The sequence below is a fragment of the Eleginops maclovinus genome, chromosome 18 (assembly GCF_036324505.1).
Source record: "Eleginops maclovinus isolate JMC-PN-2008 ecotype Puerto Natales chromosome 18, JC_Emac_rtc_rv5, whole genome shotgun sequence".
NCBI classification, from domain to species: domain Eukaryota; kingdom Metazoa; phylum Chordata; class Actinopteri; order Perciformes; family Eleginopidae; genus Eleginops; species Eleginops maclovinus.
In genome coordinates this window covers 10,623,682-10,638,130 of record NC_086366.1, presented here as the reverse complement: position 1 = coordinate 10,638,130, position 14,449 = coordinate 10,623,682, and the positions used below count along the sequence as shown (strand labels likewise).

The 14,449-nt window shown below is 40.3% G+C and overlaps 2 protein-coding genes and 5 non-coding genes across 8 annotated transcripts in view; 2 read left to right on the top strand and 5 right to left on the bottom strand.

The window, feature by feature from the left end:
- Nucleotides 1-14,449, top strand: part of LOC134880038 (P2Y purinoceptor 2-like) — a 37,418-nt gene that overhangs the window by 5,496 nt on the left and 17,473 nt on the right. The window contains exon 1 of one of the 2 annotated variants that reach the window (XM_063906720.1): nt 2,700-2,785. The exons of the other annotated variant lie outside the window; for it this stretch is intronic. The gene's annotated coding sequence lies outside the window, so the exon portion shown is untranslated. Of the gene's footprint in view, nt 1-2,699; nt 2,786-14,449 lie in introns of those variants that run through there. 2 annotated transcript variants of the gene reach the window in all.
- LOC134880035 (F-BAR and double SH3 domains protein 2-like) overlaps nt 1-14,449 on the bottom strand; it is a 55,405-nt gene that overhangs the window by 30,710 nt on the left and 10,246 nt on the right. The window contains exons 3-6 of the mRNA XM_063906710.1: nt 9,539-9,584; nt 1,929-2,008; nt 1,331-1,475; nt 1,043-1,176 (exon numbers count right to left, since the gene is read on the bottom strand). Of these exons, the coding sequence (XP_063762780.1) occupies nt 1,043-1,176; nt 1,331-1,475; nt 1,929-2,008; nt 9,539-9,584 (405 nt within the window). The remainder of the gene's footprint in view (nt 1-1,042; nt 1,177-1,330; nt 1,476-1,928; nt 2,009-9,538; nt 9,585-14,449) is intronic.
- trnat-agu (transfer RNA threonine (anticodon AGU)) lies at nt 8,586-8,659 on the bottom strand. The gene has a single exon. It is a non-coding gene; the product is annotated as a tRNA-Thr (tRNA).
- On the bottom strand, nt 10,463-10,536 carry trnat-agu (transfer RNA threonine (anticodon AGU)). Its single transcript has one exon. It is a non-coding gene; the product is annotated as a tRNA-Thr (tRNA).
- trnam-cau (transfer RNA methionine (anticodon CAU)) lies at nt 12,478-12,550 on the top strand. The gene has a single exon. It is a non-coding gene; the product is annotated as a tRNA-Met (tRNA).
- On the bottom strand, nt 13,522-13,595 carry trnat-agu (transfer RNA threonine (anticodon AGU)). The gene has a single exon. It is a non-coding gene; the product is annotated as a tRNA-Thr (tRNA).
- Nucleotides 14,172-14,245, bottom strand: trnat-agu (transfer RNA threonine (anticodon AGU)). Its single transcript has one exon. It is a non-coding gene; the product is annotated as a tRNA-Thr (tRNA).

Below are 14,449 nucleotides of genomic sequence, written 5' to 3'. Positions count from 1 at the left end.
AATGACCTGTCTCATGAAGTGATACAGTGAGCCTGTGTGCATGTGTGTGGTCTGCCTTTTGGTTCTTTAGCGCATTAAAACTGGCCGTGCGTATCCCATTCGCTTACCTAATTGTTTCAGTAAGTGTGTGTGTTGTGTTTCTACCTATGTCACCGTGCTTTATGCATGTAGTTGGGCATCAAAAGCATGAAGTGTGTGTTATGTCGCTGGAATAAAACCAACTCCCTCCCGTATGTTCTTGTGCCCGACAATGACTAATGCCTCACATTCCCTCTCTGCTGAAACACACACACACACACACACACACACACACACACACACACACACACACACACACACACACACACACACACACACACACACACACACACACACACACACACACACACACACACACACACACACACAAAGCGGCAATGCAGTCATTTCTGTGGCTGTGTCTTTTTACTGAGTGATAGAGAACAGAAAAGAGTTGACTGGCCAATCGATGCGGGCGCTTAACCGGAGCCTAGAATTCAATGAAGGGATAATATCACCATAGCTACTGCTACCTAGGGCTGGCAGGAAAACAACACTCATCAGCACTGGATCCAATGTCTGTGCTGATTGTGAAACACCGCTTCAATATGTTCATAGTACAAACTTAAGCTGTCTTCTAGCAGCAGACTGTTGATTAAACTTGATGTATAATCAAAAACAAATACATTTCTATCTTCCTGGAAAGCTGTAGCACAAACACTTTATATCTGATAGGTCCATCAATGTGGACAAACACCCACAAATGATATTTTACATGTGGAACAACTTGGTTCAGGTTTATAGTTTGGACACTGTCAAACTTACTTTTTCAAATGTACAATCTTGTGATGTTCTGTTCCCTTTTTATCTGTTCTGACTCATAAAAACATGATATGCATTCATAATTGATTGTTTCTTGCTGCCTTTATGATGATGTTTCCCCATACATCTCTCTCTCTCTCTCTCTATACACACACACACACACACACACACACACACACACACAGCGCCACGGTGAGCTTACTTGGCCTCTATGTCGGCCTTTTCCCGTATGGCGTGGGCAACCTGCTCACAGTCGTAGTACTTTTTCTTGGCTTTTGCCAACTCTTTCACCGACTCCTGCAGCTCTGCTTGAATGCCGCTCAACTGATCTATGGTCTGTGAAGAGAAAAAGAAGGAAAACCAGCAAGCTGTTAGAGAAATATCAGACCGACATGAGTCACAGTAACTCAGTGTGAGTGCATACTGAAGAAGGATTTTGTAGAAAGTGAGAGAGAACACAGATTGCTTCAGAAAATTATTATCCGCTCACCTTTTTGAGTTGCTGCTCCTTGTAGAGTCTAACAGTCTTAGCGGGCTCCGATACTTGACTTTTGTAGTTGTCACACACGTTGAGCCTGGATTGGCTGACCTGTACGGTTCCTTCTAAGTACGACCTCCACACTGCATACACATTTCTGGAGAGAAAAGGCACACAAATATTGAATAGTTGCTGTTGTACAACTTAGAAATATATTACAAAATGTTAAAGTTCTCCTGCAGAATTGCTTTTTTTTTTATTCCTCACACGACTACAGTCTGGGAAATGTATATTTTTAGTAGTTGATACAGTAGAACAGACAAACAAAACACTAATACCAGTTCAAATTAGTTAATGCTTTCATTTTTGGTTCCCAGAGCATTTCAGTAATATTGTTACATTAAATAATTACTCAAATATAGACCACATTATAATTGCAAAGAATTAAAGAGCAATACAGAACAAGTATCGTTTAAATCTTGGCAGTGCAAATTGAAAAAAATGTTAGCTGGGCTTTAGGAGAAAACACATGGTTGCATACTTCTAAATGTCAAAGGCACAAACACTCACACACACATGCACACACACACACACACACACACACACTAACCTGTAGTCTGTTCTCTGGTCGTCAGGGTTGATTCCAGGCCAGTCTCTCTTCAGGTACTGGCTTGCTAACTTCTGCAGAGCCTGAAAGCACAATTGGGAAGAAGCAGCAGTGAGAAAATGAAAAGCAAACAACATCACTATAAACTGTTTTAGCTCTGCGTCAGCAACAGTGACTCCCCAGCCAGCTCCAGTGAGTATGAGCGGAAACCCAGAGGGCTGCAAGAAAGGGTAACCTACATCTTCTGGACTGGGTCACTGTGTCAGCCGCCACAACTCACAGATACTGGAGTCCATGCGTGTGTGCGCTTGCGTGTGTGTCAGTATGTGTGTGTGTGTGTAGGGCAAATCCTCATTAATAAAACAGTTGTTAACAAACCAGAACAGTAAATACAACAAACGGAGCTCAGGGAGTGAGTCATCCCTTCGAGGCACATTCTTCTCGTTATCTATTCCATCCCTCTCCCATATAAATGTTCATGTAAATCTGGTTATCTCTGTTCTGTTTTTTCAATATCTGTCTCCCAGTCATCAGCTCTCAGCTTATGTCTCTCTCATCTCTCTTTCTCGCTCTTTATAAATATTTCATTGAGTCACATCCTATGTATATCTTGCCTTTTTTACCTTTAACAGATGGTAAATGAGGCCATCAGAAAACATCTACCAGTTATTTCTCTTGTTCCCTAGACCTGAAATGCGTCTCCCTCCAGCTGACACACAAGCATGTGTCCTGGGGGAGTCAGTGGCCCAGTGACCCCTGGCCCCCACCAGTTAAGTCCTTCAGAGGAAAGAACAGCTTGTTCTGGAGTCAACACGTAATCAAAGACTAAAAACTCCCCATTACCTCCTCTTTGTTCCTGGGTAAGTACATTGGAAGCCAGTGGAGAAAATACTTTGTGATGGATGAAAGTAACAGTAAAGGTCAGCACTACTGTGTGTCATAATGTTCCGGAGCAGCCATGAAGATGAGCGTAGCTTACAGGATAAGATGAAACAGGTTTTTAGCTCACAGTGTAGGTTTCTTTAGGGAATGGTTAGTTAATGTCCCTCTCATTGATCAGAATCAGAATCAGAATACCTTTATTCGTCCCAAAGAGGAGACATTTTCAAGTATTGATGTCAAGTATGGAGAGAAGTTCAAAGAGCCATTGAAAGACCACGTAAAATATACACACACACACACACACACACACACACACACACACACACAAAGAGAAGCCGTGGCACAGTTACTGCCCTGTCCAATGCATGAGGTAACCCATTTCCTTTAAGGGATAGTCAACCTCTCACACTCTCTTGGGAAGGGTGGGGTGGGTGTGGGTAGTTCTGATGAAAGACTGTGTGAGTGTGTTTGTTTAAAAAAAAAATAAGGGGAGAGAGAGTGGGTGAAAGAGGGCTGGACAGGCACAGAATATTAAAATTGCAAGAACACAGCGTGTGGTTTAATTGCCTCGCTTTGTAGATCGTTTGTTTATAAAGTGTGTGTGTGTGTGCGTGTGCGCACGTCTGTTTTTTCAGGGGGGGTTATCTGAGTACAGTGACTGACAAGGAGGACTGATTTGACAGTTTGATTTCCACACCACACTGCTCCCAAACAATTTGTCAACAAACCAGCGAAACCAGAGACCGTAGCTTGAATCTGATCCAGTTGGACATCTGGGATTAGCACTCATCAGTGTCCTCTAGTGGATATTATTACCATGGCCTTCAGAATGGCCTTAGTTATATTAGAAATGTTTTAGTTCTATCTTTCTGAGGAAAAGATCTCTCTTCATAGCCAGCATGGACAGGATGAACAATATCAATAACTACTTTAACCACTGGTGTTTGTATTTATGCCAATATGAGTACATTACATTTGGATCAATTCATTACTTTTAGTGGGGATAACGTCACAAGCCAAGTAATAAAGACGCAGTACTAATGCTGTCTACATATTACTTGATATCACCCACACTATTTCTTGGCCTTTCCTCCTTTTTTTTTAATGCCAGCACACAATTTAAAGCCTCGTTTTATGGTGACATATGTGATTGGAGCAAGAGCAATGACAGCTAAACTTGGCAAATACAAAATGGCAAGGATAATAAGACTGAATGATATGAGACAGCTGAGGTGTTGTTGGCCAACTTTGGAGGATTTCTGTTGCTCTTTCATTTCCCCACACTCCCTCTCTCTCTCTCTCTCTCTCTCTCTCTCTCTAGCTTCCCCTCTGGCTCCCTTTCTCTGTGCTCCTCTCACCTCCACCTTTCTTTTGGTTCCCTCTCTTTTCATATCCATCAACCTTTCTATGCTGTCATTACCTGACAACCTCCTTTTCCTGTAAGTTACTATGGCAACTCTTCTCTCTTTTGCCCTTCCTGTGTACATATACCACATACATCCTGTTTTTGTGATCCGATTGGCAAACAGGGTACCCAAACGCCAGGATATCCTGGGTAGACCAGTGTGTGAGAGCGTCATTTATAGACAAAGAAAAAGTAAAAGGAAGAGGAAGAGAGGCTGATTATTGTTGAATATTGTGTATTTAAAGTCTGTTACAACCTGCAATTATTTTTATCACTTTAAGGCCGTGTCTGGGAGTTCATTTGTGGTTTCACAGCTGCATTCTGGCACTTTCTAAATTACAGACAAGGCTGCAGGAGACACTACAATTACAGGTCAAAATAAGGTGACATAATTGTTACTCGTTGGCCTGAGGCGAGTGTATTTTGTTGTTGTTGCAGGATGACATGTCTACGGTAACTTTTTCTTTCATTTTACCACACTCAGGCAACTCTGAACTGTCCAAAAAACACCTACTGATGATAACCTCAAAACATACCTAACTGAGAAGTAGTGTATTCAGGCAAAAATAAGGAATCCATAGAGCAAGAATGTTAAAATGATACAGTATTAGTAAGTATCAGCCAGGATCTATGCTTGATTCATCGCTTCACAACTCTGCTCTGTCCATTCATTATTGTTCTCTCAGCGGGGCACATCCTGCCAACAGCTCTGCAGACGGTCACCTTGATACCTCAGTTTACTCCAGCTCTTTCACTCACTTATCTGCCGTCTCTCTCTGAGTTCTCCTTACCATTGTGTGTCTGCCTTCTCAACCACTTACTTTCTCAACTTCCTCCTAAATCAATATATTTGATTTTCTCTCTCCCATCTCTTCCTGTCTGCACTATTCTGCCTCGTTAATGTTTGTGTGTGTGTGTGTGTATGTGTGTGTGTGTGTGTGTGTGTGTGTGTGTGTGTGTGTGTGTGTGTGTGTGTGTGTGTGTGTGTGTGTGTGTGTGTGTGTGTGTGTGTGTGTGTGTGTGTGTGTGCGTGTCTATGGCATCGGCATCAGCAGAGTAAGCTAAGGTAATGACAGGGGATAAGTAGGAGAGTAGGAGACAGACACAGAGCGAATGAACAACAAAAAAGCTAGGGATTGCAAAAAATAATGATGTTTTGTAAAAATGTACTGCATGTGATGTATGTGTGTGTTTATGTGAGACAGAAAACCAGAAGACAAAAAAGAAAAATCTTCATTTTCTTCATCATTTTCTCAGACTTCTTTTTGCTCCTATAAACCTTTTTCAAAATATCGGTGCCCCATTGGATACATTAGAGACAGATACATAATTAATAAGTTGTTTTAATGGAAGGGTGGATAAATGTCATGCATGGAAGAAAGGGATTGGGGAAAAAAAGAGACAAAGGAGAAGAGTAGAGTAGGAAAAGACGAGATGGGGAGAAGAGGAGAGATAAATTAGAATTGATGTTGTGTGTATACATTGGCATTAACTCTGGGTAGGCTATTTCAGATGTGTATAAACTGAAAACATTTTTGAAGGGGATTGAAACGAGCTACAGACCATGAAAAGCACCCATAATGTTGAGGCTGATTCACATGCACTCTGCACTACGGGTGCACAGAGGGACACTGACACATAGACGGCTACAGCAGGCTGGCCTTTTTGGGCAGTACAGTGAAGTGTGACCCCAGCCTAAAACTATTCCAGCTATGTTGATCGTGGGAGGGGGAAAATGACAAATAGACAGCACCGACATGCTAACACACACACACAAACACACACTGGGAACATGCTGCATTTGATTGGCAGCTGGTAATTGCGGCTGACTCCCTCACAGACGGGCTTCTTGTATGACACAGTGAAAGGACAAAGGTTAAACACAGCGGTGTCTTTACTTTCTTTCTGCCTCTGTTGTCTTTTTTTGCAACACTCCTCTGGCCTTTTTCTGTATTTTGTAAAATTCTATAGTCTGTTTCTTTCTGTGTCTCTCCGTCTGTCCTTTTACAAGTTGCATCCTCCCTCTGTTGTACCATCTGATTGACTAAGTGGAGTCAACTACCTGAGAGTGCAGCAAACCGAGACTTTCCATAATAAAATGCTATTCTGATAAGAATAAGGGGAGATCAATAATTAGTTCTGTTCATTTACTTCCCCATTCATATCGAAACACATTCCAATGCAGGAATACACACATACATGCACATAACTACAATTAGGAAGGGATCCATTGTCTTTCTGAGTAGGGGGTTGTTGCTAGGCAACCTTTATTTCTAAGGTGAAGCAGACAGCGCTCAGGGAGAATAGTGGGAGATGGAGAGAAAGCTTGATGGAGTGAGGGAGGGGCGGGGGAGATAATGAGTGTCTGAAACCAGAGGGGTCGACCACAGGAAACCTGATCATTCAAACCAAATGCAAATGAAGACAGATGCTCAAACACTTTCCTCCTCTCTCTGCACATCTTCCTCACTCTCTCCATTGCACACCCTCATATTAGGGCTACAAAATTAGAGCTGTTTGTGTGGACTGATACATAGAGTGCATATTTGTATGTGAATATGTAGTTAAGAGCTGGATCTGTAATGTATTCAAAGGTTTTTCAGGAGGATTTTGCAGCTGAGAGCATTTCTCAGAGTGTCTGTACCAATGTGTGCGTGTTCCTGTGAGGAGAGCTTAAGCTAAACAGAATCAAAATACAATACAAATCTAAAGATCTTTCACGCTGTTGTCGGCAGGCACGACTTGGTTGCTACATAGACACCGTTCAACTAATGCTCAGTAAGTATGCTGACGCAGCCATCTACTGGAAATGTATTTTGGTTCTGTGCCTTCTTGAAAATATGCAGCACACTGTGGAGTGGCAGTCTGCTGGGTAAAAATAATGTCATGGTAAGGATTCAGTCATTTTTTTCCCCACTATATTTAGAAATATAGACACTTGTAAATGTCTCCGTTCAAGTCTGCATACTGATGATATAGCCTATTATACAGGCCTCGTTTTTAGCTTGCACGTATTCTCAATGTCAAGAGATCAAAAGCTCTGTTTCAACAAACATTATCTTATTGATTCAATTTCAATAAGCAGGCAACTCTGTCCTCGGTTAGACCAGCAGAAGATGTAAATAGAGCTACAAATAACAATTGTTCTAGCTTTTGTTCTCCTTGGTTATATGATTGATCAACTTATGAAAATTGGAAAGCGTATAAATGAGTACTAGCTCGTTTTGAGCTTAAACTCAGTAATAAAAATAGGAAATGTGTGTGTTAACTGTTTGGAGACCCTCTGTTGGTTTGGTAGTGGGAGTACTTCTGAGATTGAAACCTTTCCTGTTATAGAAGTCTTCTGAGATTGAAACCTTTCCTGTTATAGAAGTCTTCTGAGATCGCAAAGTTCATTTAGGGCTGCTTGCAAGGGGGAACTGCAAGTTGCAAAAATACAAAGCTGTAAGCGTCTATTGTTGAGCATATATGGGGCTTATTTGCATGCAGAATCCCTTCGCTGTCTGCTATTTTCAAGATTCTTGATTACTATGCAGCATTTATACATTTAAAACAGAGAGAAAGAGGGAGAGACAAACACTGAAACATCTCCGAATAGCCAAAGAGGAACATGGATAGTGAAACCAAATGTTGCCTCCCTCACGTGTGCATCTTTATTTTCATTAAACAATAAATCAAAGATCAGCAGAAAACCACAAGTTATGCACCCATTACTGGAAATTGTGGTTTGACAGAGGAGTGAAGGTACTGGGGGATCTGTTTCTCAGGGCAAACTTCATATACAGTTTCATTAAAGCAATGGAATCACCATCATCATATTGTTTTTTCAAACAGAAATGACCAAATAAAGGGAAATTGAGTAAAATCAGTTTTGGAGCTTCAAATCTGATCCTTATTCTGAGAGGTTGTCTTTTTTTAATTGTTCTGTGGTGTCAGAAAAAACAGTTGAATATTGATGTATACAATGTTTTTTAATAATGTATCTTAGAAAAAAAACACCGGCTGCTTGGAATGTTTTTTGCATGTCATTCTCCTGCTCTCTTCACCAACAGTTCTTATCTCCTATCTCCATTATCAAATAAAAGCATGCCATTAATAATCTAAAAAATAGACACTTTTACTCTATTCATTTGTTTATTTACTAAATATATTTATTGATTTTATTGAGTGTTTTTGTATCCTCCATAGATACAACAATGTGCTGCCTTTCAAAAAATGTTCAACCTGCTTAGCAGTTTTAACAACTTATTCACAAACCCGCAAGAGTTAAGACTGTAAATGACCGATAATGCTTGGAAGAGCAAATGTTTCTGTACGTAATCCCCAAATGGAGCTTTATTATTTTAAGATTTCACAAAGACTCACTGCAGAAAAGGCACTGCTGAGATTCGAACTCAGGATCTCCTGTTTACTAGACAGGCGCTTTAACCAACTAAGCCACAGCACCCTATAGGTTTACAAGCCACCATGTTCTATCGAAATGAAGATGATGGGGTGGGTGGGGGCCTTGGAAGACAAAATAATCATTCAAATGAGGTTTTCAGGATTGGGCAGCACTTCACATCCTTATCTCAACTGTAGAAAAGGCACTGCTGGGAGTTGAGCCCAGGATATCCTGTTTATTAGACTACCACTTTGACCAACTAAGCCAAATAAACCCAGTACTAAAACAATTTATTCAGAGAGAAATAATGATATTGGTTCTGAGTATTGGCAGAACATATTACAAAATCATTGAGTCATTTTAAAACAAGAAAAGCTGCATATTCTCACATTTCAGGAGTTTGACCCAGCACCTACCAGTTTGGCTTTGATGTTTGATAAGGGAAATCCTTAGACTTGAATACAGTTTAGCATATTAGTACTCCAAATGTTCCAGTACCAAATCAAACACTGGAGCTTTCCTGTTTTAAGTTTTGATACAAGACTTGAATCAAAGGTAGAAACGGCACTGATGGGATTCAAACACATAACCTGCTGTTAACAAAAGAAGTCACTTTGACCAGCTGTTACCATGCACCATATGAATAGATGTTACAAAGCGATTGCCAGGTTGGTAACTTCAACACAGAGTTTCATAAAAGCAATACATTGAATCGAAATACCACAATCAGATTGCCTTTAAATCAGAAATTAAAATACAATATAATGAAGTAAGAGAAGAACGAGGCATCAGGCGTTGAATAATAAAGTTGTGCAGAAAATAATAATAGCATTAATGAACAACCTCTAAACATTTGGCAAGGCTTTGGGAAGTTTGTAAGACGGATGTAATGATACTTGTTTAACACATTCACATAATGAGCAAGAGTTCAGCCGTCCTTACCTGTGCATAGTCCCTCTCCAGCTGTCCCTTCTTCAGACTGTAGGTCCTACAACAGAGAAAGAGTTTTGTTTAAGTGTCTGAAGGGGCTGAACATTGTGTGAATAATTGTTCATTAACCAGCATGTTATTGTCATTTGACAGATACACCAAAGTATATGATATAGATGTATACATAGAGAGGGTGTCCTTAGGCATCTCAGTAGTGCTCTCAACATTATTCAAAGCAATACCACAGTTTTCTTTTGTCTCCTGATGCCCAAGTGACCCCTGTTGTGACCCACAAAATGCAAAAACCCAAACACATGTTCCCCCTTGCCCTCTCTACATCAAACAACACTCTGGCGGCAGAGACAGTGAGAGCTCTTATCGCAGTCCAGGAATGCGCAGAATGAAAAACATAACATAAGGTATACGATTACACCCACAGATGTCATGTACTGTCACTGACGCTGAATGAACACAGGCGCATAATGGAGATGACGACCACCAGGGGCTTATCATTTACCTGCGTATCTGAGACCATTTGATGAATTCAGCTCTGACCAGTTCTGAGTTTCTATTCGAAACACACTGATTCATAAGCCTTAGGGTTAGGGTTAGGGTTAGGGTTTTTCACGACTAAGAAGCAGTTTGACAAGACTGCATTGTTTTCAGCTTCCAATTTTATAACATCAACCACGGTGAAGGAGAGTTAGCCTAAATGTTCATGTAGAAATACATACAAATAATTTAATAATTGATGCCAATTAATACATGTTCGGCAACTTCCTTATCTTTTCAATTGAGCTATTCACTAAACCATGAATTGAGCTACTCACAAACACAATGAAGTGTGATAATGACTGACAAATGTTCCTGTACATAACACTCAAGTCGACCTTTATACTGTTTAGTTGAGATACTGGCTCAGGCTCATTGGAGAAAAGGCACTGCTGAGATTCGAACTCAGGATCTCCTGTTTACTAGACAGGCGCTTTAACCAACTAAGCCACAGCACCAGTTGAGAGTGGAGAGACAGAAGAACGGCAAGTTGTTGGGAATCTTGGAAAGGTACATTTGTAGGAAATATATTCTACATATGAAAGACGATCAGAAAATGTTTGACATTGCCGTTTGTTAACAGGAATAGTGAAACTGAATTTTTGTTTAGCATTGCACATTTTCAGATTGAATGGACTGCAATTGAGTGGCACAAATGTTCCTCTAACTTATCCACCACTAGGGATTTCTTCTCTCAAATGTTATACAAGAATTGTGCTGCCAGTATTTGAGCGAGTTTTGAGTTAAGATATTTATATGGTTTCAATTTAATTTCACATATGGCTTGTCACAGTCAAACATTTGAACAGACAAATACAACGATTAGACATTGCTGGGATTTGAACCCAGGATCTTTTGTTTAGTTCCAGTGATTGTGAAGTACCTATTTTGATTAGCTAAACACTAAAGACAGGAGCAACAATGTGAGGCAAACTTATGAAGGTCAACAGTAACTAACCAAGCCTTATTTTCTAAGAAGGCAATGTTGGTATTGCTACGCAGATGCTTAAACAAACCTAGCCACTGCCTTCCTGCCATGCTGTTGAAAGGAACAATTTAAGGCTGGGCAACCTTGATAAAGTCTCTCCACAAAAGCACATTATTCCATTGCATTGCATCATAAAAAATGGACTGCTTTTGCTATGAGAAAGAATCTGACAAATTAAGAAATGGAATAAGCGCATGTGATACTGGGTTTTCTGAGCAGTGTAATGGGGCTTGGATATGATTTCAGATTTGATGTTGTCAAATGACTAAACAGCCTGAAATAGTGATTGGATTAGTAGCAGTTCAGTGCAGCAACACCAGATGTAATGTTTGTTCTGTTCAGGTCTCATTTTGTTGTTTTCAAATCTATTGTCCTGTTTCTTTGGTGCCGATCAGAGTCGTTGTCACATGTTAATGTGGCAGCGTGGAAGTGGTTTTAGAGATAATCATTAGCATTCACTGTTCTGCTTTTTAGATGCAGATGTGTAGGACTCAGTATCATACTGGGGAGCTAGCTTTCATTTGAATAGTAAATTAACTTGTTTGTGCTCGTAAGAAGGTTTGAACCAGTTTTACTTTTGCAAATCTAACACAATACAGGATCGAGCGGGGCTAAAAACACAATCTTGGACTAGGAATGTCTTTATTAAGCCATTTTTAATTAAGTGTAGCGTTTGGGGGTATATTTGGCCTTGTTCAGGCTCTGTTTTTAACAAACTCCTCTTACAAACTCTATCTGATCGACTTCTGCTTACATGGTTTGCCCTTGCCTTGGCGTCGCGGGGATTTTAAGACACTCCAAAGGAAGTTTTTGAAAGTTGAGAGTTAATCTTCCAACCTGCTTCAATTTTTTTATTTTGTTAAAGAACCCCAGACTGAGGACTGTTACAGGTTATGCATTCAGTCATAGTCACAGTGCCACCGGCTTTGTTTGTTCCTTACTGTGTTAGAAAACTTAACAACAATCAAGCAACACCTGGGAAGGAAACAGTTTAGACAGCATAATTACCGACAGTTCTCTCCATGCTAATTACGTCCCAAACAAATAACTGTCAAAGGATTCCGAAGACATTATTTCATGTTAAACCTGTAGAGTCTGTTTTATAAGTGGCTGCTTAAGATTACTGGCTGTAGCTTCAAAAAGGCTTCAAAGATTTAAATGTTATATTTGTCATATGCACAGAAGCTTCAGTTTAGTTGTGCGCAATGAACATCTTGAGATATTATTAATGACTGAATGAATCCTGCATACAACACTGCAGGATTGCCAACTGTTAATGATCTACTGCAAGAGGCCGGGGCCCATGTTCAGGGTGTAACTCCACCCTTGTGCATGTCTGTTGAAACAGGACACGCTCCCTCCCCCGGTCTGCAGTGTGAGCTATCACTTTCGTGTTCACCACACACTGCAAGCCTCGTTGGCGCAGTAGGCAGCGCGTCAGTCTCATAATCTGAAGGTCGTGAGTTCGAGCCTCACACGGGGCATTCCTTTTGAAATTCATTTGAAAACAAGCATTAGATCAACAATAGAGGATCAAACCCTATTGAAAATGAATACAAAAACACCTAACTGCCCATGGAATTGCTGAAAACTCTAAATAAAACTGTAAATAATAGTTTAGGGCACTAAAGCTCTTCTTGATTTTGGAGAGATGTGTCTCCTCAGTTTAGAACTACACCTTATTGATGGGGACATCATATTTTATCTTTCATGTCAGTATGAAGTTATTCTTATAACTTCTCTCATGTTTTGATACAAGACTCATGGTGTCTGTACAAAAGGCACTGCTGAGATTCAAAGCAGGATCTCCTGTTTCTAGACAGGCGCTTTAACCAACTTTTAACATTACACGATGTACACGATCTGAGCCTTGTGGTCAGGCTTCAGTAAAGCTTAAGGACTAATGCACTGCTACTTGTGTGGTACAACACATTTCTGTTTTCATTACAAGAAACTCGTTAAGTAGAAAAGGCTAGCACAGCCTTTTTCTCAATGCATTGCCGGGAGTTGAATCGAGGGAAGCCACAGTGCCATTTAAAAATCAATTAAAAAGCATTGTTCCACTTGCTAACTCCAAATACATTAATATACTGAATGAAATCATTCACAACATGTTACTTCTAAAAATGAAATTCCAAGTAACTGCTAGGAATTTTCTGGGCTTATTGGGTGCAATCTGTGATTAATGTGCAAACTGAAACCTTCATGGTCTAAAGTATGAAAGTATAAAATAATGTCAGTGCTTTTTTGGTAAAACAAAATGATTAAGCCCTGCAGAGCCTTTCAGTTTGGATGGGAGTTAGTTATGCTAGTAATTGCCAGAAATACTTTTCACTGAGGGAGAACATACGCACACTAAGCACTTCACAATACCCAGCTGAGATCTTCTCATAACCTCTTCTGATGTATCTGTAGAGCGCTTCACAGTCATGACCCCCAATCTCAGCTACAGAAAAGGCACTGCTGAGATTCGAACTCAGGATCTCCTGTTTACTAGACAGGCGCTTTAACCAACTAAGCCACAGCACCCTATAGGTAAACCCTTTTCAATAATCTAGAATACAGTGATTACACGGTGATTAGACGCATATCTTATCTACCTTTAGCTCTTTCCTTCGGTCAACTTTTCAAACAACACTTGTGTAGTGCATTGAAAAGGCCATGTTCGGATTTCACCCTAAATTCTCCTGTTGAGTTGACGTTTTAACGAACTAAACCACGGTGCACTATAGACCAGACAGCAATGTGCTTCAACTGCATTTATTACGGCAAAAGAAAAACATTCCAAACTCAAAGATATTCAATAATAAACAACAAAGGAACACATTCTCCTGTCTAAGAACGCAGGACCAGGAGAGGTTCAGCCAAGTTAAACTGAAGCCTTCATGGTCTCAAGTATGGTCTCACACCACTAACATTTTGGGGAAATCAAGATTACTTGATTGATTATTCATGTCAGTGGATATGGAAGCTAGTAAGGCCAAATTTCCATTGGAGAGTTGGCACTTAATTACATGACAATACCACCCTGAGATCCTTTAATAAGCACATCGGATGTATCTGATCAAGCTACTTGCAGAAAGTGTAGACCTGCAACCACAGAAAAGGCACTGCTGAGATTCGAACTCAGGATCTCCTGTTTACTAGACAGGCGCTTTAACCAACTAAGCCACAGCACCCTATAGACCGGGGGTGTGCAAACTACGGCCCGGGGGCCAAATGTGGCCCGTTGTCCATTTGGAATTGGCCCTTAGCAATTTCCAAAAGTACAACGGAATATGGCCCAATCCTGAAGTTTGTGCTTTTCTTATATTGTATTTCTTAAATGTATATGTAAACATATATTACACAGTATTCATTTGTTAATAAGCCCACCTTCTCAA